Genomic DNA, 22,692 nt, shown 5'->3' on the forward strand with positions numbered 1-22,692 from the left:
GAAGGACTACTTCCTGTGCGGTGTGAGGGACAGTTGCAAGGACATAGTTGGGATGAATGACATAGCTTGGTGTAGACAGAGTTAACAAAGTTGACGTCAAGTGAAGTCTAGTAACATAAAACCTCGACACCCAGTCTGCAGCATGTCGGCGACGGTGGGGTTTCATTGAAACATATTTTATTCGCAGCTTCAGACATCTAGGTGAGTGTTTTGTTCTTTTCTTTTGTAGTATTGTTCCCCCTCGTATAGGCCTACTGAAAATGAGGGGAAAACATGAAAGTTCAAACCCCCAGCCATTGATGGTTAAAGTCCATGAGGAACTTCATCATGGTTACAGTTTTCACCTGTAACCGTAATTTGAACCATAGAGCAAGGAATTGAACAAACCTCATAATTACACTGATAAGAAAAAACGTTAAAGTTGAAACTTCCACCAATGGATGGTTAATAAAACATGAAGGAAGGAACTTCATGGTTACAGGTAAAACCTTTAACCTCAATTTTTACTGAAAAGTGTGCGAACTTTGATATCGCGATTAACATGATTGTCATTCATAAAAGGCGTTTTGTACTTAAAGTTTGAAGAAGAACAAAATTCCTCTGGGGAAATTAACAAAATACAAAAATCCTTTCACAATCACAAGGCTTTGAGAGATTTCAAAAAACAATACATGACAAAATGTAATAATCCGTTTATCCTTCACAATGTATGGTTCCATGCGTTTCTATGGCAACATCATCAGGTAAAAATATTTGGTATCGCCACTCTGGTGGACGTACGTGCGTGAAATGAAGACTGACTGAACACATGTAGTCTTCCCAGTAGGGGGTCCTTTCCCATTGCACAACCATGGAATTAGCTGCTCCGTTGGCCAAAATGGAAATACTACATCTTGGAATACAGTTTCGCAGAAATGCTTAAAAACAATCTTGAAGGTGTTTGGGAATAACATACTGTGATCATCAGGAATGTTTTGTTACACTTTAAGTTCTACATCCATGGTTACAATTACTTGTAGAGTCACGGTATGTGGGCGGGCGTGTCGGCGAGGATGAAAGTGTGGGTGTTATTAACACACGACCATTCCCTCATTCATGCCTTTTGAAATTACCCCATGACCATTAAAAAAAACAATAGTTACTTGGTATGTAGCCTGCATTAGACCTGGAAATTCATTTTTAAAGGGCAGGGCAGTTTGTCTTTTGTAAAAAAGGGCACTTCCATCGGAAATCTTAAAGGGGAAATTGGAACTTTTTGAAGGGGCACCGAGGCGAAGGGGCACCAAGGCCAAGACTAGGGGCAGTCGAGGACTTGGTCTCCCTGGCCTGTCTGCTGCTTTCCATGCCTGCTGCACTGTATACTCATCTGTTGATAATGTAAAACATTTTGAGAAACAATATAATTGTTTTGGTGAGAATTGTCTACTTTGAGCGGCGTCTGCAGTGTGTGAACAAAGTCAAAATATTTGCAAAGCTGGTGCCACATATCCAATGACTGCGGTTCTTCTGAATTGATGGAATGGCGTAATCCGTTAAGTCTGTTTAAAAGTCAAACAAAAACATCCACAACAAAAAATAACTCGCTGCTATTTTAAAGCCAGCTATTTTTAAATCTATTTGTAAGTATACTCAGGTAGAAAAACACACAACCCTCAAGGATATCCGAAGAACACTTCCGAAGATTTTTATGAGAGCAGTTCGCATGTGTAATAAACCATTCCACATCCACTTGAGAGGGAGAGAGTGTGTGCACACTAAACCTAAGACCCCGTTATTTAGTAGTTGTTTATTCAATACAGTTGTTTATTTGGACTTTACTTTCACTGTCGATATTTCAAGGACCCCAGTGAGAAAATCCTACACCACTTACACATACCACCACCTTATACCCTGTGTGTGTGTCAGTAGTGCGGTGGAACATATTCACGTGCTCTCATATCCGGACAACGGACGAGGTTTTTTATCAGCGTGCACAGGCACAAACCACTACCGACAAAACAGTCTCCTGACCGGCGGAGATCTCCTCAAGAGAGCTGTCGTTTAGAATCCACGTCTGAAGGTTGTAGCATTTTTTTCATATTCAACTGTTGAAACAGCATCTTTTCTCCATAACATGTTTAAGACATTAGGCTTAATGCGCTATAAAATCTGCGTTCCATCAGGGTGAACCACACGACATTACGATTTTATGTTCCTGTTACTATGCTGTTACACATGGCTTCTAAAAAAACTCAATGACAACCACCGGCTTCGGCGTTCAACAAACTTCTCCACAAATTTGGGAACACTTCAATCATACCTGATACCCCCTAACTTATACAATTTTAACATTGACTCGTAGCTTTAACATACATCAACCATTAACCCACATGTTCCTGCCACTAATTTGAAACTTTCTCCTGTGGTTTCAATCAAAGATCTTCGACTGTCTCCAAGAATTTAGCTTCCAAGAAATGTCGATCCGATGGTGTGTAGAGACAACGGGTATACCACATTACCTCTACGGTGACTTGCAGGCAGTTTGACAAGTGAAAATTAGTATAAATATGGACAATGGCCACCTGGCAAATGATGTTATACTTGCAGTGCATGTTGTAGAGCTATAAGGTGCCCTATCGTCAAGTGAAGTTACTCACTCGACGCAGTTTAACCATCCGTGCTCAGGGCAAGCTTTTCCCCCTATGTGAGGAGGTGAAATCCTCGGTTGAACATCAAGAACTCGTATGGTGAGTTCCTCGTGGCGTGCTGGTCATTTAGGTTTACCGCAAGATTATGGTATCCACTCTACAAATAGAACACGGGACACCGTTGGTAATGGTGTCACCAACAAAACAATGCCGACCCCTGAACCGAACAATTGGGACAACACGGCCCGGGAGCAGAGCTCCGTTCAACCGGCTGACTGCCAGCCGTGGCTCGCTGCTAGGACACCGGCTGATATTCAAATGGATTGTAATAATGTTACACATTTATTTCACGAACGGTTTGTCGGAGTTGAGGCACCAACTGACGGACACCATCTCGGAAGCTAATTCGGTAACGTATAATTTTGATTACTTCCAAATAGCTTGTAATTTTTCATGATTTCATTTACTCTAGATAACTTTACTTTTTAAGAAAACCAATGTTTGTATAATGAGAAAGATTGGCAGTAATTATGTTAGCTTGGTGTTTAAACCCCTTTGTACAGTCTGCCGAGTACACTCAAAAAGGAGTATCATCCTAAATGAACAGACAAACAAACATATAAACAAACAAACAATTAAACAAACAAACAAACAAACAAACAAACAAACAAACAAACAAACAAACAAACAAACAAACAAACAAACAAAAACGTCAGCAGAGAGTGCTTGGCGTAGGTCTAACTCTAACTAGAAATAACATTAATAAACAATACCGCACTTTTTATAACCAATGCGAATAATACATGTATTTACTTCTTACAGGTGGCGTGCGCAATCACTCTGTCTTAAAAACATTTATTTGTTAATAGTCAATTCAAATATTATTGTTCTTTAATTCCAGCGATATAAGGCGTGCCATACACTTTCTTATCTAGTATAAGTTGTGTGCTCATTCCTAGACTCTAACTTCCTTCCACTCTACCTCTTATGCTTACACGCAATTTTTTTTCCTCATCCGGTGTTATAATTTATAACCCGCCAGAACAGACTTTAACCTATAAATAATAAGCAATCTGAACATCATATCCCTGGGAAATAAAAGCTGTCAATAAAATTGTGGAAGTTTAAAGACATCACAGACACGTGCTGACTTTTTGTTGTGAGAGGCCACGTCCGAGGAAAGTTACCTAATGCGGCTATGACCTTGTTTGTGGCAGTTGTACTTGTATAACCATGGAGGAAACGGCAATGGTGAAGTATTAAAGACGCTGGACAGCATTATATTAACTGTCAAAGACCATTCTTCTCACATGGGGCATCTCCAGATCTCAACATATGCACAAAATAACAAACCTGTGAAAAATTGAACTCAATTGGTCGTTGAAGTTGCGAGATAATCAAAGAAAAAACACCCTTGTCACACGAAGTTTTGTGCTTTCAGATGCTTGATTTCGAGCAAAATCTAAATCTGGGGTCTCGAAATCAAATTCGTGGAAAATTACTTCTTTCTCGAAAACTACGGCACTTCAGAGGTAGGCTTTTCTCACAATGTTTTATACTCCCAACAGCTCCCCATTACTCGTTACTAAGTAAGTAAGGTTTTATGCTAAAAAATTATTTTGAGTAATTACCAATAGTGTTCACTGCCTTTATTCATGATCTTCACTACCCAAAAAAAAGTTAGACACTATACCTTTAAAAATGTGTTTTAATGAATATTTTCGTTCCTATACGTTTCAGCGTGTGTTGTGTGGACTTTTTTGAAGGTTTTTGAATGGTTTTGTGGTTTGGCCAAGTCTCAGGATGTGATAAACATTCATCCGTAAATTCCTCAAAATCAAAATAATAATTCTCTGAAGGTTGCGGTCTCAATACCTGTTATTTGAAGGTCTTGATATTTGTGTACACAAAATTAAAGGTATTATCAGGATTGGTGGAGCTGACAGAATACACATGAAGTTGCAGACAGTATTCGTGTTTTGTTTGTTCAATCGTGCTTAACAAAAACAAACCTTTGAAAATGTTTTGCTGTAATTGTATGGGTTAGGCGAATAAAGATTATTATAAACATAATATGCATTGTTCTTATTTTTGGTTGTATAATAATAACAACCGAAACCAGCCGTTGCTGGTTTATTAATTTTCTTTGGGTTTTCAGATACGGTTCTCTCGAATGTGTTTCTTCATTTCGGAGGGAATTGTTTCATAAAAAGGTTTTTTTTTAGTGTGAACTTCATAATCAGTTAAGGCTAGGCCTACCTCCTTTTCTCTGCCACGTGAGGATTTATCAACAGAAAAAGAATTTAAATCCCAATCTTACGCAATCTCTCTTTACGACCCTATATATTTAAGAGGCACTATTTATGGTTTACGTAACCTGTTACGTCTTGTGTTTACAAAGGAGCCACTGAGCCTGGACTTCCTACAGCCCAATGGCAGAACACAAAATCTGTTATTTATCTGAGACTGCACTGTCTAATTTTGTGTCGTTTTTTTAATATGAAGAAATCTGTTTATTACGGTACAGCTGTTGATCATGTAACTCTCGAATTTATGTGGAAAATGTAACATTTCCCATAAAACTGGTGTAATCTCGCCTGCCGGTTAATGACCTGGAATGTGCAAGGTCAATCTATTTGTAAACAAGGGTCACGTGGTCTCAACTGTTCAAAGCTCAGTCAGTATCCCTGTCCTGTGGTTAAAGACACTGGATTAATCGTTAGCATAAACACGAGCAACGGAAACGCCTCCCTCTGAACATGGAGGAAGAAAATAGTTTTTGAGAAGGGGGTCATTTCTTACTCAAATAATCAAATACTTAGGCTGAAGCCTTTTTATTATGCATCTGAAAGCACACAGATAAATGCAACAAGGATATTTTTTCTTTGTCGCTAATTCGATGACTATTGAGCCCAAATGTTGTAAGTTGGTATCGTCATCATCATCGTCATCATCATCAGTCGACTGCACGGAATGCGGACACAAGCTTTTCCCATTCTCTACCCCTCTTGTGCTCTTCACCAAGTGAGAATACCGGTCGTTGACAATTTTTACCAAAGGTGTCCAGTGCCTTTAATGTCAATTTATTCAGTTAAGTTTTAATTTTAAACTTTTCTCTAAGACTTCTCACCATAGGCGACTGGCACGTGTTTTAGGTGATGTGGTGGGGGTCCTGCTGCCGTTCCCAACCGTAGTGTAATCCACCCTTAATCCCAATCTCATGTACGGTGAGAGATCTCTGAATCCCTGCTGTTGTTGGGCCATCCCAACCATGGAGGTAGAAATCTCCCAACTAGTATAGTTGGGGCGGCTTTTCTACAGTTGGGGGACGGAGCGTAAAATGCAAATTTGACAGTGAATTATTCAGCTGTCCATGCTTTGTTTTCATGAGCGCTTTCTGCCTTAATACATCCGGACTTCCTCCCTGATCCGGTGAAGAAAAGATAAGGGGGTTTGGCACTCGCACCCAATCCACCCCTTGCACGCTATGGCTTCTTCTCAAATCATGCTATACCTCACACCATGGAGAAATTCTACCTCCATGCTCACGGTAAGGACAGCCGTACACCGGGTACTCTATGCACATGTGTCGCATGCAATTATGTCCTCTATGCAATACTATATGGAGGACATTATACATTATATGGAGGACACTATTGCATATGCAATAATGTCCGCCGGACGGTTTTGCATATGCAATCGTGTCCGCCCGGACGCTGCTGCATAATGCAATTGTGTCCGCCCGGACACATTTGCATATGCAGTTGTGTCCGCCCCCGTGCAAAACCGTCCTTGTAGTAAATTAAACTCCTTTGCTCGACGGAACACGTTCGCCATTTTATTACAAGCTAAGTGCATCTCAAGAATGACATGGAAAATTAATGTTCGGCTGTTGGGTATTCGCTGCAATCATTAAATACGTGAATATTCATGCTGCATAATCGAAGGTTCAGTGCATGCACGCTCGCTTATGTGCGCACATACATCTATCGTCCTGTACATGTCCAACGGACGGTTTTTGCATAGCCCCGGACACGATTGCATATGCAAAAATGTCCAGAGCGGACAGTATTGCATGGCGGACACATTTTGCATCTGACACCGGGCATTGCCTGTACATCAAATTTTGCCACTGTTGTACATGGTGCTTTTCAATGGGGGAATTTACGTGATTCAAAAAAGGGAATCTTCGAACAAAATTCAGGAAAACTTTTGGGGATGGCAAAAAAAAAACTTGCGAGCGGGGAGCCGCGACGGGCATAGGTGGTGGGAGGAGGGCAAAGACCGACCACCCTACACGAGCAAATCCCCAACTTCGAACATGATAATATAAAGTCGATCAGGGTTGCGTGTGAAACTAAAATTTATATAGGAACCACAACTACACCCCCCCACCCGGGCCCCGAGTGATGTTTGAAGCTTTGTATGGTGTGAAGGATAAGAGGAAACTATAAGTATCTCCTGACGATGATTAGAGCAAGCTAGTCGAAACGTTGAGACCAATTCAGAACTGACTCCGCGGCAGTACAGTTAATTGCGATCCTATAAGCTAAAGTAGTAGTCCAGTCTATTTTCTATACCATCCGCCCTGGTAATAGTTAGAAAGCAGGACAGTTCTTTTCAGAACTGAGAAGTCTCCCGAACCTCCGAATATCTACTCCGCGGCAGTAGAATAAAGCAAGACAGTTCTCTAAGAACAACTCTACCTGGCAAGTAGAGACACACATGGTGTTACCGCAAACCAAACATACAAGTATAGACTCCTTATAATATTTAGTAAACTTGCGGATTAGCCATTTGGAAGTATTGTGGATTCTCTTCCTTGCTCCATGGGTGGACCAAAGAGCAAGGGTGGACACAATACTAATTGGTTTTAGAAAGACACTCAGACCATGGCGGTAGAACTATAGACAATGCTTATTATCTCCAAAAGGCTAATGAAGGAAGACTATAATAACATGTACCACGAAGGTACAACCATGTACAACATGTACCCTGTTTTACATGTTGTTTAGCCCCTGTTTATCTTAAAAGCTTAGTTCAGGGGTACAAAACAACCAAAAATCTGCGATCTTCAAATAAATCCCTGCTGACTCCCCCTGTTATCAAAACCAAGTCGTACGGTTCCCGCTCTCCAGTCTTCCAGAGGTTGTCAAACAGGCTGAGATATCAGAACAATTCAAAACTCGGTTAAAAACATATCTGTTTACTTTGTACAGTAATTGTTGATTTCCTTTTACAGCGCACCTCACGTTGATATGCGCTATATAAGAATGGTTTTATTATTATTATTATTATTATGATTGTACCCGCAAGTTAGCTATTATTTTACACCCACCCCATTATCTATAAACTACATCAGTTGTTCAGCTTCATTTGAATAAATTTGAGGACCTGGGAAAAACTCCTGGGTCCAGTCCGGGAGAGTAAGGTGCCCGCATACCATTCCGCGTGTTTGCACCTACTCGGCGTCCTATCATTACCCCCTTGCGACCCCCAGGCCAGAGTTAATCCCCTAACAATTAATCATCACAAAATAATTCACAAATAAAAGTAGTATTTTTGATCGAGTGTGTGTATTTATAGATTTGTGTTTATTGTTTAGATGATTTAGTTACTTGTCAGTCAATATGCAATGCACCCAAGGTAAGGGAGCCGGGTCCTAAGTGGCGTAGCGGAAGGGGAGGGGTCAAATTGCCTCTGGAGTAGGAACATTGCTATTGTTTTCAAATAACGTAGTAACAAACAACTCAATGTCTCATGATGGACTTTAAAGTTCCGTTTTGATCTTACTTTTCTGGTAAAAACAACATCGTTTCAACAACAAAATCGCATTATGTCCAAGATTGGTGACCCTTAAAAATAATAAAATTTTTAGTTTTTAAGTTTCGAAGGTGCAATAAACTTTCTTTAAAATTATTGCGCCTCGACACTTACTCACTGGTTGAGTAAATCACTCAGGACGACGCCACCACAGCGGTCCGGGTCCCCTACCCCCCCCCCCCCCCCCCCCCCACCTGCACGTTCGCGTCCTGGTTGCTTGTTCAGTGCATATGGAGCATGTCTGTGTGCCACTTACTGTGTACTAGCTTACATTACATTACCCCCTGAAGAAAGTCACCCCCTTACAAAAAAGTCACCCCCCCCCCTTAGAAAGTCACCCCTCTCAAACTCACCCCTTACAAGTCACCCCTTCACAGAGTCACCACATGTAAAGTCACCCCTTACAAAGTCACCCCTTACAAAGTCACCCCTTACAAAGTCAACCCCTTACAAATTCAACCCCTTACAGAGTCGCCACGAAAAAAAATCACGCCCCCCCCACCCCCGTTTGAGAAATCCTGGATCCGCCCCTGATACCTACATACCGCATAATATCAATCTACTTTATAGTGCCCTTGTAATTGGACCAATAACATTCCTGTAAATTTTCTCAGCTCCCTGGGGAGTATACACTTTGTGTACAACACCTTGCTGCAGTGTGGCGCTCCAGAGGCTTTTTCAAACACAATATCGACCTCTACCCTTATTAATAGCACAGCATACTTATATAGGTAGCATGTTATACTCCTGGGTACAGAGAAGCAATTATAATCAAGCATAGTGTGAGGGTATAGAGGTTGATAAGCAAGATGTTTCTGTGCTAATGGGCTTTATGACAATTGTTTAAAAAACGTGCCCTCGTGTCCATCGTTGCAAGGTTGTTGTTTTTAAAGTGGTTGAATTTATTTGGTATAAACAGACAACACGCCTCAACAGCTACGAGTGGAGTGAGTTCGGGGACTGGTCGGTGTGTAGCAGAACGTGTGGCTTCGGTGTGCAGAGTCGGGAGAGGATGTGTACAAATCAAAGGTAAATTAGAAATACAAAATTTATATGACCCATCGACGTGCACAAAAGAGGGCGACAAAACAGAAGTTGGAGAGATGATCTAAGTACACACAGGGGCATTGCTTGGCAACAGACGGCGCAGGATAGAATGAGATGGAGAATTGGTGAAGAGGCTTTCCTCCTGCAGTGGAGTGAAATAGGCTGGACGACGACGAGGCGTACCAATTTGGGGGGGGGGGGGCAAACTGTATACAAACTTCTTCTTCTGCTACGCTACGCCCTCTTTTTAATCAGGCCTCCTTCAGCACATTGTTAATTTCCCATGGGGGACATGCGGACTCGACAGAACTCCATGACTTGCTGACGTGTTTCATTTTTCAATATCATTCGTAGTCCACTCTGTTGAAGTTGTTATGTTGATTTTATGTTTTTACGCCAGGAATGAAATAGCCGATGAGAAGCTTTGCCAAGGTTCAACGAGACAGTACAAAGTTTGTAAAACGGACGTCCACCAGGTATGAGAATATGTATTAATTCGTAATTAATGTCTACATACCATTCAATTCACGATGGTACAATTACAACTGGTGTCACGCCAAAAAGTGTCCGCTGTCAACCAATGATAATTGTCTGCTCGTGAGCCTGCGATATGATTGGTCATGCGTCCATGACGTCACATTGTTTACCGAGGCTTGCCAAAAAAAGTGTCTGGTGACTTGAAATGGATAGGAATAGTGTGCTAGTGTTTCGCTGAAAATAACCGGACGGTACGCGTATGCTTTTTCAGGAATGTACGTTTGCCAAGAACTTACCGGGCAGCATTTGGTTGGAAAGGTCGGCATGGCGTAGCCACTGGCATGGCGGCAGGATGGGACAGAAAGTTACCGTGAGGTACTTGGTTGGAGAAATGGAGAGCATTTTGACAATACTTAACATTTTATCAGAAAGTTTGGGGCACTTGACTGGATTATTTCTGCTGTAAATGAGCGGACCCACTTTTTGGCAGGACATCTTGTTTTTTAAACTAGCGCTGTCCCTGGCCCTTGAATGGATGTGCAAGAGAGGAGAAGCATGGCATGATATACCAATAATCATAAACAATTTGTTTTTCAGTGTCCAAAAGAACAGTGTTCGAGTTACAATGAATCTGGTCTGCACTGGACGACGTCAGGTAAAAGTTAATTTTTAACACTAAGTTGATTTTCAGCACTTTTCATCAGGTGTACAAAAAATAAATACTCATCTTGTTGAACAGCGCCACCGTACCAGTAAAATAAAAAATAAATGTTTTTCCATGGTCAACTGAGGGCGCTGTAATAATTTTGCAATTTTCGTGCTGAGCATGCTGAGAAGACACACACATTCTGAAATCTGAACTGCGACTGTGAGCAGACGACAACATTATCAAGACAAACTGTCGTAGGTTACTTTTTCGATAATATTGATGATGGGTATAAGCATGAAATGGTGTTTTTTATGTTAAAACCTTTAGTTTACAACATGACTTAACTTGTTTTTGTAATGTGACAACAAACTTGTTAACACTACAGACAGTGTACAGTAACATTTTTATTAAAAATATATTATTAGTTACTGTTTTAGACGGCCCCGCGGCAGTGTGGCCCCCACTGGTCTGGATAACTTTCCGTATGGTGCCACCACTTTTCCACTCATTTTTACAAAAAGGGATATCTCATTGAGATAAGTTATTAGATACTATAATACATGTAATTGATTTTTATATCGAATGAAAAAGTGGTGGCGCCATACGGAAACCTTTCTGCGACGGGCAATGTACCTGGGCCCAATTTCATGGCTGTAAGAATCAGCGCTTACAAGTTACAAGAAAGGAATTGCGCATTTTACGGGTTAGCAGGGATTTTTTGTTTGTGCCCGTGTGTAGGTTCCATGGTTGTATATTTAGGCATTTATTCTTTTGTTACAGAACTACTACTAGCGCAGAAATTGAAATTGCAGAATTTGCCATGAAGTTGGTCTCAGGGGTGTTGTTGCGATTTATAACGTAACCCTCCTGCCGACAGCGAACGTGTAAATTAGTTCTAAAATAAAATAAAATTTATGATTTAATTGCAGTTCTACCAGTTGGTACGTGTCAAGTCGTTTGTACAACGCTGAATAATAGTCGAAGAGTTTACAGACAGCTCCGTCAATGGATGCCAGACGGTACACTGTGTACAAACTACAGAGGATGCGGACAACAGAATGGGGCGGACACACTGTCTGTCTGCCTACAAGGACATTGTCTGGTCAGTACCTCCTCAAATTTAAATTGCCTCAGCACAGCCATGGACAGCAGAATAATATTATTTTATCCATTTATTTAGTAATTTGTGTCAATGACAATGTAACCTTTGAGAAAAACATGATTAGGCCTTCACTCTTCCAAAGTTTTGGCGTTGTCTTTTTAGTTGTGATAATTGATGCCCAGTAGCTGGACTAGTTGGGCAGATCCAGAGATCACAACTTAAAACATCCCACACATTGACCAACAGTCTGCTGAATGCCCAACTGATGCAAGAAGTGATCTTTTGCCTCTTGCCTATAAGTAAACGGTGCAAGATTACAAAACTCAAGTAATGACTAAACTCCGAAATTTTTAAAGGTCACAAACAATTTATCTCGATGTTGTGTTTTTCTGTTCACAGGGAGTTGGATGCGACGGTGTAGTAAACTCGGCCAAAGCTTTCGACGCTTGTGGTGTTTGTGGGGGCGATGGATCCACCTGTCGAGTCATTTATGCAACCTTCAATGGGGTACTCCATCAAGGTAATGCTCCAACAACCATATTCAAACTTCCAGACTTTGGGAAATGTCAAATTAAATTTTGCGAAGTACTCATTTTCCAGTAGTTAAAGTTCTCATATGAGTGGAGACAAAAAAATTACAAGTCTCTAACCTTACGTTAAAATTATGTAAATTGCCATTGAATTCAATACCCTCCCATTGCAAATTTTGTCAACATCCAAAACATTTGATGACATCATTATGAGAAAGATGAGTCTCTACATTTTTGTTTGGGAATGTGTAGGTTCATTCCTGACTTTCAATGATATCCAATCAAAATGGCCTTAAACTTTACTTTTTTTTGTCCGACGAAGTATTCCTCCTTTAGATTGCTGTTGAAATCCAATGCTGTCATTTTCCAAACTTCAGTCTGAAACAGTCAGTTAGTCACGACACGCCTGACTGCCTGGACATGACATGCCATGACTTTGGCGCACCAACTGTATGAAACAATTATGGTGTCTCGTTCAAGTGCCATGACAGGGACCAAGTGCTGACCAAACCCGAACTTAGCAGTCCATTAGACAGCTTGGCATTTCTAATCCGTAATATTCAAACAAATTTTATTTACCGATATCATCCCCCAGATTACAATGATGTTGTGAAGATTCCAATCGGTGCTTTTAACATCAGAGTGTACGAACTCCAGAGAAGTGGAAACTTTTTAGGTAAGTGTTCTTCCAACAATTGCTTATCCCCCCCCCCCCCTCATTCCCTGAATCATTTCTTTCTGAATTTCCATGTTTCCAGTCCACATAGCAAGCACCCTAGTTCACAGGCTTCCTGAGGATTGCAAGCTACAGGGATTAAGTTCACTTATGAGGCATTCTTGATTTCATTATCAGAAATATATAATAACAATAATAATACAATCTGTTTTCCCTCTTTTTTGACAATCTTCTGTTATATGCCTAGCTTATTAGCGTAGAGCCCAGTTCATACTTCCTGCGATTGCAAAGCGAATTTTGACATCAAAGCCCTGCATTTGCCACGAATATTTCGCAATAATTGAACACATCCAACTGATGCGAATTTTCCATTGCGAATTTGTGACGTCAACTTTCGTATCGCATTTGCAGGAAGTATGAGCTGGGCTGTTGGCCCAAATATTTTCAGAGACTGGAAAAATACATTAAAATTCTTTTTTATTGTACAGGTATATCAGATGACAATGGACAGCCATTGTTAAACAGTATCTACAGCATCAGTAGGCCGGGTCTGTATGAGTTGGCCGGTACTACGGTGTCCTACAAACGCTGTGGCACAAACGCAGACGGTGACTACGAGGAAATTATCATCAAGCAATCGCTGACCAGCAATATTATCATTTTAGTAAGTACAAGTTATTGAATGTTTGATAAACCAAGCTTGTATATCTTAGGGTTATAGACGGGTAAGATCTCCAAAAATTAATAACCATAAAAACTTACTTTATGAGAAGCGCTGCAGCCTTTGAAGAAGTATCATTTATTTTGAGAAACGATTCTCTCGTGGTTTGGAAATTCATTAACCCCAAAACATTTCAATCTAAGAATCAATTACTGCATGAATCGTTTCTCAGATTTATGAGGGGTGTTGTCCTTTCACGAATGCTGTGGCCAGAGATGGGGTTGGTATCTACTAAACATGGATGAATTTCATGTTTGTGTGAAAATATTTTGTTGCTGTTTTCTCAGCAGGAAGACACCAATCTCAGCTGAAACTTTCCTATCTAACTCATAACTTTAATTTGTTATTGACAATCAAATCTGATGTTGTACTTTTGCTCCCTGCAGGTTTTGAACGCACGGAAGCAACTCAAGGCACACATTGCGTATCAGTATAGTCTACCACCACTAGAGCGCCCTCAAACAACCGCTGCGTCCATCACGACATCTTCAAGACAATCGCAAACGACAGAATCGAAAACACCTTCAAAAGAATCCGCGGAGCAGGATGTTCAGAACTTCATCTCCACTAAGACGCTTCCAGTTGAGAAAGACAACCACGTGGATGCGTTAAAACAAGGTACCAGTGAACAACAGCCATCGTTGATCCCTGGCGGGGTGGCGCTGGATTCATTTCAAAATGTTACCATGGAAACACAAGAATTGGAAACAGCTGAGCCTAAAGTACAACCGACACGAGAAACAACTTCCGAGATATCAAAGCCCATTAGAGTGGAGACTACAGAGATAGTGCTGAACGAAACAACAGAATCACCAGATGGTGCTTCAGGGAAATTACTCCCAGCTAGTCAAAATTCAAGTTATCATTCAACAGTGGGCAGGGTAGCACCTCACCCAGTAGATATACCCCCAGAGGGATATTATGACGATGTGCAGCATCCTTCGAACTCTATGTTAAATAAAGAGGATGCTGAAACTTCTCCCAACAAGGAAACAGAAACATCTGGATTCTCAGACGACGATAATCTTGAACTCACAACTCAGCAAAATATAGAATTCTCGCAAAACAAACTTTTAGTCCCCGAAAACAACCAAAGTATTCCAGAACCAACAGCTGTGGCGAACAATAGCGTACGCCATTCTCCTTCCACAGTGCCGACGTACTACCTAGAGAACGATGTTTTTGAAAGTGTATATTCTTCATACGAGGACTATGAATTGGTGACAGAGCCGACGCCGCCGACTAAATCCTTTCTCACTGCATCACCACAACCGCCAGTAACTGAAGAAACGATTCAAGAAGCTCAAGACATTCCGGTGGACTTTGACCTGCTCCAAGACCTCTTTGGTGATGTGCCAGAGATTTTGGCGCTTGTGAATTCAGCGATGGAGAGCCAGCCTTCGTCGGCGTTCCCGTCGGCAGCGGCCACTTCCGTTTTGATCTCTAGGGGGGATATACCGAGAAATGAGGACCGGAAGCCGCAGTATCGCTGGGAGAGAACTGGGATTGCTCCCTGCAGCGCCACTTGCTCAAGAGGTAAGGGAAGAATGCCAAAGAAGCTTTAAGGATGTGTACAAATTGGCGGCTATGACTACAGCTGGATTGTCGTGGTGTCATGTAATGAAGCATAGGATGTGCTTTTCTCGGCCCTTCCATGGCAAAACAGCCTTGCTTCAAACTGTTAGCCTCTGTTTACGTTTTCATCCTGTTTTAAAGACACTGGACACTATTGGTAGTTGTCAAAGACACGTCTTCTCACGAGGTGTATCTCAAAATGCATAAAATAACAAACCTGTGAAAATTTGAGCTTGATTGGTCTTCGGAGTTGCGAGATAACTATGAAAGAAAAAACACCCTTGTCACAAGAAATTGTGTGCTTTCAGATGCTTGATTTCGTGATCTCAAATTTTAAATCTGAGGTCTCAAAATCAAATTCATGGAAAATTACTTGTATCTCGAAAACTACGTTACTTCAGAGGGAGCCGTTTCTCACAATGTTTTATACTACATATCAACCTCTCTCCATTACTTGAAATCAAGAATTATTTTGAGTAATTACCAATAGTTTCCACTACCTTTGAGGCAAAACAGATTATCTCTGCACATGCCTTTCTCAAAGTGTCATTTTTTGAGTAAGACTGTTTTGCCGTGGAAGGGCCGTACTCTGAGTTTAACCCTGTGAAACCAAAGGGGGTTTCCCCAAAGAATATTAAATATTGAGTGACTGCTCTGTTGGATTTTGCATTCCTCACCAAGATATTGGCTAACTTGTGGAATGGTTCCAAGGTAAAAGGTTTCAAGCACATTTTGTCACATCGCTTTTGTCATCGTATAAGAAATTATTTTATGATGGATGAGATTTTTCAGACTTTAGGGTCCTTTGAGTATGAGGCCGCGTTCGAAACGGCGACTTCGGCTACAGCTACGGCTAGATCGCGCGCGTCTGCCTGTTCTTCAACACTGGTAGACGCGGTGATCTAGACGTAGCTGTAGCCGAAGTCGTCGTTTCGGACACGGCCTGAATAGCGTCTTTATTGTCCACTGCCAGGGATGAGCCGATCCTATGCCTACTGCACTCTGAAAGGGCAACAAGTTGCCGATAATCTCTGCGATCCAGGCTCAAAGCCAGATGTTGTGGAACGAGAGTGTGAAGGAAAGCCTTGTGGTCAAAGGTGAGATATATATATGTATATTAAAAGAGATTGTAAAAAAAAGTTTCTTAATTCAGTTTTCCCTACCAGCCAAACTTTCAAGTAAGTAGGAAGTCTACTGTTAAGTCTACCCTGTAAGTTTGACAGTAATGCCAAATTTAAAATGAACTATATAATTAGTAAACTTGTCAGTACAACCATGTGTAATTTTTTTTTTTGGGAGGCGGGCTGGCTCTGAAAAGAGTTTGTGTGGTCTCGACTTTGTGAAAACAGTATTTTTTTCTCATCTTCTTTATCTCCTGAAGACAAGCTAATAGTATATGGTTCAGAGCCGGGGGTTGTCTCGATATTTCAAGCCTCGTCTTTGCTCGTCTTCTCAAGAGGAGTTTTTTTCTGAAGACGAACAGAGTATTACTATTCAAAACATCAAGACCACACTGGCTCTTCACAGAGCCAACACTCCCACTTTAAAAGTTTACTCGTAGTTGTACCCACAAGTTAATAGTTAGTTCTTATTTTCCACACTATACAACACTTTAAAAATCACATTAAATAAACTGTTTCTAATCACAGATGGGCTGTAGGTAGCTGGAGTCACTGTACAGTTTCCTGTGGTACCGGCGTGGTATATCGGACCGTCCACTGTTGGCTCATGCTAGCCCCTGGCCTAGACACTAGCGTCAGTAATGCAGAGTGTGATCAGAACAACCTCCCCGAGAGCATCAGACCCTGCACTCTTAAGCCGTGTGGACCACAATGGCAGACTTCAGATTGGTCGGAGGTGAGTCAGTGATCAGGGCCCAATTTCATAGAGCTGCCTGGATGTTTTTTTAACAAGTCTACGTTCAAAAACAAACATCTTCTGTCAGCCCAATGTATCACAAATACTTCCTATGGCTTCTCACTTCTTCCAGAGTGCTGCTGTGCATCTTTGGAACAGTTTACCACGCAATGTCAAACAAGCTGAAACTACTGATCAATTTTAAACCTCGGTTAATTGATTTGTTTCATCAATGTCATCACAGTTAATTTCACTCTTTTCGTCCTTTTTCAATATATTTCTTTCTCTCTTTAAAAGAACAAAGGGACCTTACGGTGATATGCACTGTATAAGAACTGTCTTTTATTATTATTATTTTTATCAATAATTTTCACCACTTCATTTTCCCCCTCAGTGTTCTGTGGAGTGTGGTGAGGGACTACAGAGTCGAGAGGTGAGATGCTCCTCAGGTCAGGAACAATGCGACCCTAACAATGTACCTGCACAACGACGACGGTGTATGATTCAAAGATGCCCCAATAAGTGGAGAGCTACTCAGTGGAATTCAGTAAGTCTAGGATCTGTTGATCCGGTTATTTCTCTCTTTCTGTTAGTGTTTTAAAGGTGGTTAAGTCTGCGGAGAGTGTGAGTTCGAATCTCAGTCATGGCGCTTGTATCCTGGAGCAAGATGCTTTACTTTTAATTGTGACTCTTCACCCAGAGGTATACATGGGCACCAGAGGGTAGAGGTCGATATTGTGTTTGAAAAAGTCTTTGGATCGCCACAGCAGCTCAGGGTTGTATACTCCCCAAGGAGCTGAGAAAGATTAAAGATGCGCTATATAAGAACTAGTTGTTATTTTATTCATTAACTGTTTTTGATTTCTCAAACAGTGCCCAGGGGTTTGCCGAGTGCGCTATCGACGTGTAGATTGTGTCAACGCTGCGGGGATCATCATCAGCCAGAAGAATTGTCCAAGAGATGAGAAACTCATATCGGCCCAGCTCTGCGGAGAAGCCTGTCCTGCCCAGTGGGTGCCCCAAAGTTGGAGTGATGTAAGTGTCTTTCCTCGTGGGATAAAGGGCCCGAATCGCATCGTTGTGGCATGTCGTGGCTCAGTGGTTAGCATTACCTTAAGTGCACGTTTAAAGGAATGTTACAGAATTGGTAAAAAAAACAAAAAACGTGAAGATCACAGATTTACATAAAAGTTATAGGTCTATTGATGACGATAGTAGAAAACATCCCTTGAAATATTTCTGTCTGAAATGTCAAAATTTGATTCAAAATAAATAATCTAATTTCGCGTTTGGAGTTTATCGCTCAGTGAGCGTTTTATTCATTATTTGTTTTGGCATCGATGCAATGCAAAATTAGTAATCGGTTTTTCGCTATTCTCACGTGACCCAGATGGCCGATCAATCTCAAACTTCTACAAGGCGTGTCAGTTTATGTATGTGATGGATTACATAAAGTGCTTACTCTGCCCACAACTGTTTTGTTAGCAAAAACCAATTCTGTAATGTTCCTTTAAAGCAGACCCTAGTTTGCCTTTTTTTATCCGATCAAAAAGTTCATGAAGCCTAAACATGTGGTGCATCGTGTCAGTGCCTGTGAGTTTACTGACAACTGTTTTTTTTTTCTTAACCTAAGGCTTAAAATCTAACTCATTCTTGCAGTGCCAGGGTGAATGTGGTACTACAACCCGCGACCGTCAAGTTGTCTGCGCTCGGACCAGCGCTGTGGGAGGCCATATGCAGGTGTTGCTGGAGTCTGTTTGCGCATCCCAACAGAAACCACTTTTGGAGTCGAGCTGTTCTCTGGTCAGCTGTCAAAGGCAGAGGAGGAGGGTTGCTCAGTGGTTCACCACACCTTGGTCTCAGGTAGGAAATGATGTTGTCTATTTAGTCTGGTTCCTTGGTTATCTAGTGTTGCTTTTCGTTTCATTAACAAAAGCCTCGGTCGATTTCACACAGAGTTAGGACTCGTCTTAACTTAGGATTAATCTTAAGGTCTGCATGCTACAGTGCAGGGTTGGGACTCGTCCTAAGTCCTAAGATTAGTCTTAAGTTTGGAAGAGTTTTGTGAAATCTACGGCTGGTAAGCCTAATTCTGTTGTGCTTTGATACCGTTTGTGCTTATATAATTTATATTTATCCATGTTCTTTTTAACCACAATAGTGCTCGGTGTCCTGCGGAAGTGGTCAAAAGTCCAGGACAGTTCACTGTCAATCCAAGAGGAACCCAAATCATTGTAATCCAAACAAGAAGCCGGTGGCCACGGAGTCCTGCTCCATGAGAGAATGCCCAGCTACGATACCAGGTAAGTCACCAGAGTGGATTCTTCAAGATAAAGTGTCAGAGTAACTATAAACATGAATAGTAAACTTGCGGGTACAACTATGTGTAAAATCTCTTTTGAGTGTTGGCTCTGAAATGTGCCGGTTTGGTGTCGACGTTTCGAACAGTATATGCCTCTCTTAATATTTATGCACAAGGTACGTCACAATGCTAACCCAAAACGAGGCCAGTCACTGTAAGTGGTGGTGGATGTGGGCCAATAGCCTCATTTGGGGTAAGTATTATGACGTCATGCCGCATTATGACGCTTCCTCACGATTCAAGGCAGTGGACACTATTTGGAATTGTCAAAGACATGTCTTCTCACTTTGTGTATCTCAACATACACATAAAATAACAAACCTGTGAAAATCTTAGCCTAATCGGATGACGAAGTTGCGAGATAATAATGAAAGAAAAACACCCTTGTCACATGAAGTTGTGTGCTTTCATATGCTTGATTTTGAGAACTCAAATTCTAAACTTGAGGTCTCAAAATCAAATTTGTGGAAAATTACTTCTTTCTCAAAACTATGTTGCTTCAGAGGGAGCCATTTCTCACAGTGTTTTATACTATCAACAGCTCCCCATTACTTGTTACCAAGTAAGGTATTATGCTAATAATTATTTTGAGTAATTACCAACAGTGTCCACTGCCTTTAATGGGCAAAGCTAAAATCAATATTTCTAACATCCAGGTGCAATAATTTGATCAATAAATAAAACAAGAGACTCAGATTTACACAAAGCGTAACCAGATATTAGAATATTGATTAGTTCAAATTTAGTAATTCATTATTGTTTTTCTTGGTGGATTTGCAAAGAAGCGTTTATCTCTACTCTCACCAGGAGGTGCGACCTGTATTCATCAAACTTAATCAGTATTTGATTATTCAAAACTGTAGATTCGAAATTGGGTTCAGTTTAATTCATTCAAACCAAGATGTATTTTATATGCTTGTTTTTCAAAGATTAAAACTTGATCACAAAACATTACACGGTACAGCATATGAAGGGAAAACATTTGTACTGACATATTTTTGTCTGGTAAAGAAACTAAGGATGCCTCTTAAGTGAACTTAAAGACACTGGACACCTTTGGTAAAAGACCAGTCTTTTCACTTGGTGTATCTCAACAAATGCATTGAACAACAAACCTCTCAGCTGAAGTCACAAAATCAATTCAAATATTCTAGTGACAAAATTACGTTACTTCAGAGGGAGCCGCTTCTCACAATGTTTTAAACTATCAACAGCTCTCCATTTCTTGTTACCAAGTGATATTCTAGTGAGAAATTACTTTTTTTTTAAAAACTACATCACTTCAGAGGGAGCCGTTTCTCACAATGTTTTATACTATAGGTTTTCTCGGTCAAATTCGGCAAATGAGCAGTCAATTTCATTTTCATGCGTTTGAATTAAAACTGTTTTGCCTCTCCTGTTGTTACTGCGTTTCAAATTCAGAATTCGGCCGTTCAATTTCGTTTTGAGTCGAGTCAAATTCCTTTAGCACTCTGTTCAATTTAGCGTATCGTCATTCTTTTTCGTGACACACACGCCTCAAGAAGCGTCTGTGAATTTGAATGCTGCTTTGATGAATTGTTAAATTGAATGATTATTTTGTTAAATCGAATAACGTAAAAGTACATTTGACTAGTCTTAAAACGAAATCGAATGACGCTTTTCAGTAGCATTCAGTTTCGTGCCAAATAGAATAAGCTGGTGTTTAAATTGGCTGCTCATTTTCCGAAATTGACCGCGAAAACCTATATTAATGTGAGAGGAATATAAATTCCTACCTTCAGCTCCACAGAGCTTCAACATTTCTATGTTTTCTTTCTATGTAGCCCTTTACCTAGAGTGACTTTTAGCCTTGTTTTAGGCGAATTTGCATTAAAATAAATTTAAAAAAATAATTATAAAGGTTTTCATGCTAAAAATTATTTTGAGTAATGACCAATAGTATCCAGTGCCTTTGAGGTAATTATTTCCTTGTTTTCCTTTCTTTTTCCTTTGTAGCCTGCTCCGACAGCCCCACCGCCGACTGCAACTTAATTCGCAGAGCGAACCTGTGTCGTTATGCCAGCTACAAAAGATCATGTTGCTTGTCCTGTAGTCCATGATAGCATAACGGTTTGTAAAAGACAAAACTCACAAAGAAACTGCTTGATTTCACTCTTCTTTTTTTTATGTCTGTTTTTAAGTGTTTATGGCAATATTTTCTGCTTAAGCTGTATGAAAAAGTGCCCAGTTAATTAGCACTATAGAATTAGTAATTTATGGCTGTGAATTGTTATTTCACTTTGACATACTGCTGAGCACAAGGCAAAATCATCATTGATTGAATCCACAATTTTATTCACAATAATGTCCTCAACTATACTTGCTTATACCCCTCCCCCCACCCCAACCCAACTCTTCAAATCGACATAATCCACAGATTAGACTCCGAAGTCTTCATGACGGCGTCCGAACTCAAGCTTCTAACTAAACAAATTACCCACCAAAAGCTGCATTAATACCTTCCCATTCTGAACCCCCAGTGAATCTCTCCCGCGCCATAATGAAATTATTTCTGCTAATTTGACGCGAGACATTAGTCGCCAGGGGCCAAAATTTGACTATTGACTCTATTAGGCAAGGATGCAGGTCCAGATTGGGTTTGTACATGGGGGGGGGGGGGGGTTGCTGAAGCAGAAAGCACCCTAAATAGATTTGTTGTGATAATTACCTACGATACCAAAGGCGCACATAATCCAAAGCACACGAGTTGACGCTAGTACCTTCTGACCTTTCTGGCTATCTTCCTCATATGCTTAGGGACATTTTTATGAACGCAATTGATCAAAATCTGAGCTTATAGTGTCTCTGTATATTCACTCCGTTTTAAAAGTTCCCCGCACAGTATTTTTTTTCTTTTAACATTGTACAGCATTGTACATCCTGTTTATTAATTATCTTTTTTAGCATGTACTGAAGAAGTCTGTGCTAGCTGTGCTTGTGTGAGGGTTAAATTCTGATTTTTGTTGTTTCACAAAATAATATTTTGTATTTTCTTTATGTTTTGTTTCACCTTTAAGAGGAACTCCAAAGTCAAATTCAATTTTGTGATGTACTCATTTTCCAATAGATAGAGTCCTTTAAAGGCAGTGGACACTGTTGGTAATTACTCAAAATAATTGTTAGCACAAAACCTTTCTTGATTACGAGTAATGGGGAGAGGTTGGTAGTATAAAACATTGTGAGAAACGGCTCCCTCTGAAGTGGAGTACTTTTCGACAAAGAAGT

At 40.6% G+C, this 22,692-nt stretch overlaps 1 protein-coding gene across 5 annotated transcripts; it reads left to right on the forward strand.

Annotated features, from left to right (window-relative positions):
- The first annotated feature begins 42 nt into the window (after nt 1–42).
- LOC117303444 (ADAMTS-like protein 2) lies at nt 43–21,844 on the forward strand. Of its 5 annotated transcripts, none has more exons than XM_033787638.1 (18): nt 43–201; nt 1,906–2,059; nt 2,418–3,036; nt 9,370–9,479; nt 9,898–9,973; nt 10,572–10,629; nt 11,553–11,725; nt 12,125–12,245; nt 12,851–12,931; nt 13,420–13,595; nt 14,039–15,188; nt 16,201–16,324; nt 16,877–17,084; nt 17,479–17,631; nt 17,958–18,119; nt 18,744–18,947; nt 19,246–19,387; nt 21,424–21,844. In XM_033787638.1, exons 3-18 carry the CDS (start codon nt 2,773–2,775, stop codon nt 21,525–21,527), a joined length of 3,306 nt encoding a protein of 1,101 aa, XP_033643529.1. In that variant the 5' UTR covers nt 43–201; nt 1,906–2,059; nt 2,418–2,772; the 3' UTR covers nt 21,528–21,844. The 5 variants fall into 5 exon arrangements, with proteins under 5 accessions (XP_033643529.1, XP_033643528.1, XP_033643530.1 ...); XM_033787637.1 differs by having other exon boundaries at nt 1,909–2,059; XM_033787639.1 differs by lacking the exon at nt 1,906–2,059.
- Nucleotides 21,845–22,692: the final 848 nt, after the last annotated feature.

The sequence above is a fragment of the Asterias rubens genome, chromosome 19 (genome assembly GCF_902459465.1).
Source record: "Asterias rubens chromosome 19, eAstRub1.3, whole genome shotgun sequence".
In the NCBI taxonomy this organism is placed as follows: Eukaryota; Metazoa; Echinodermata; class Asteroidea; order Forcipulatida; family Asteriidae; genus Asterias; species Asterias rubens.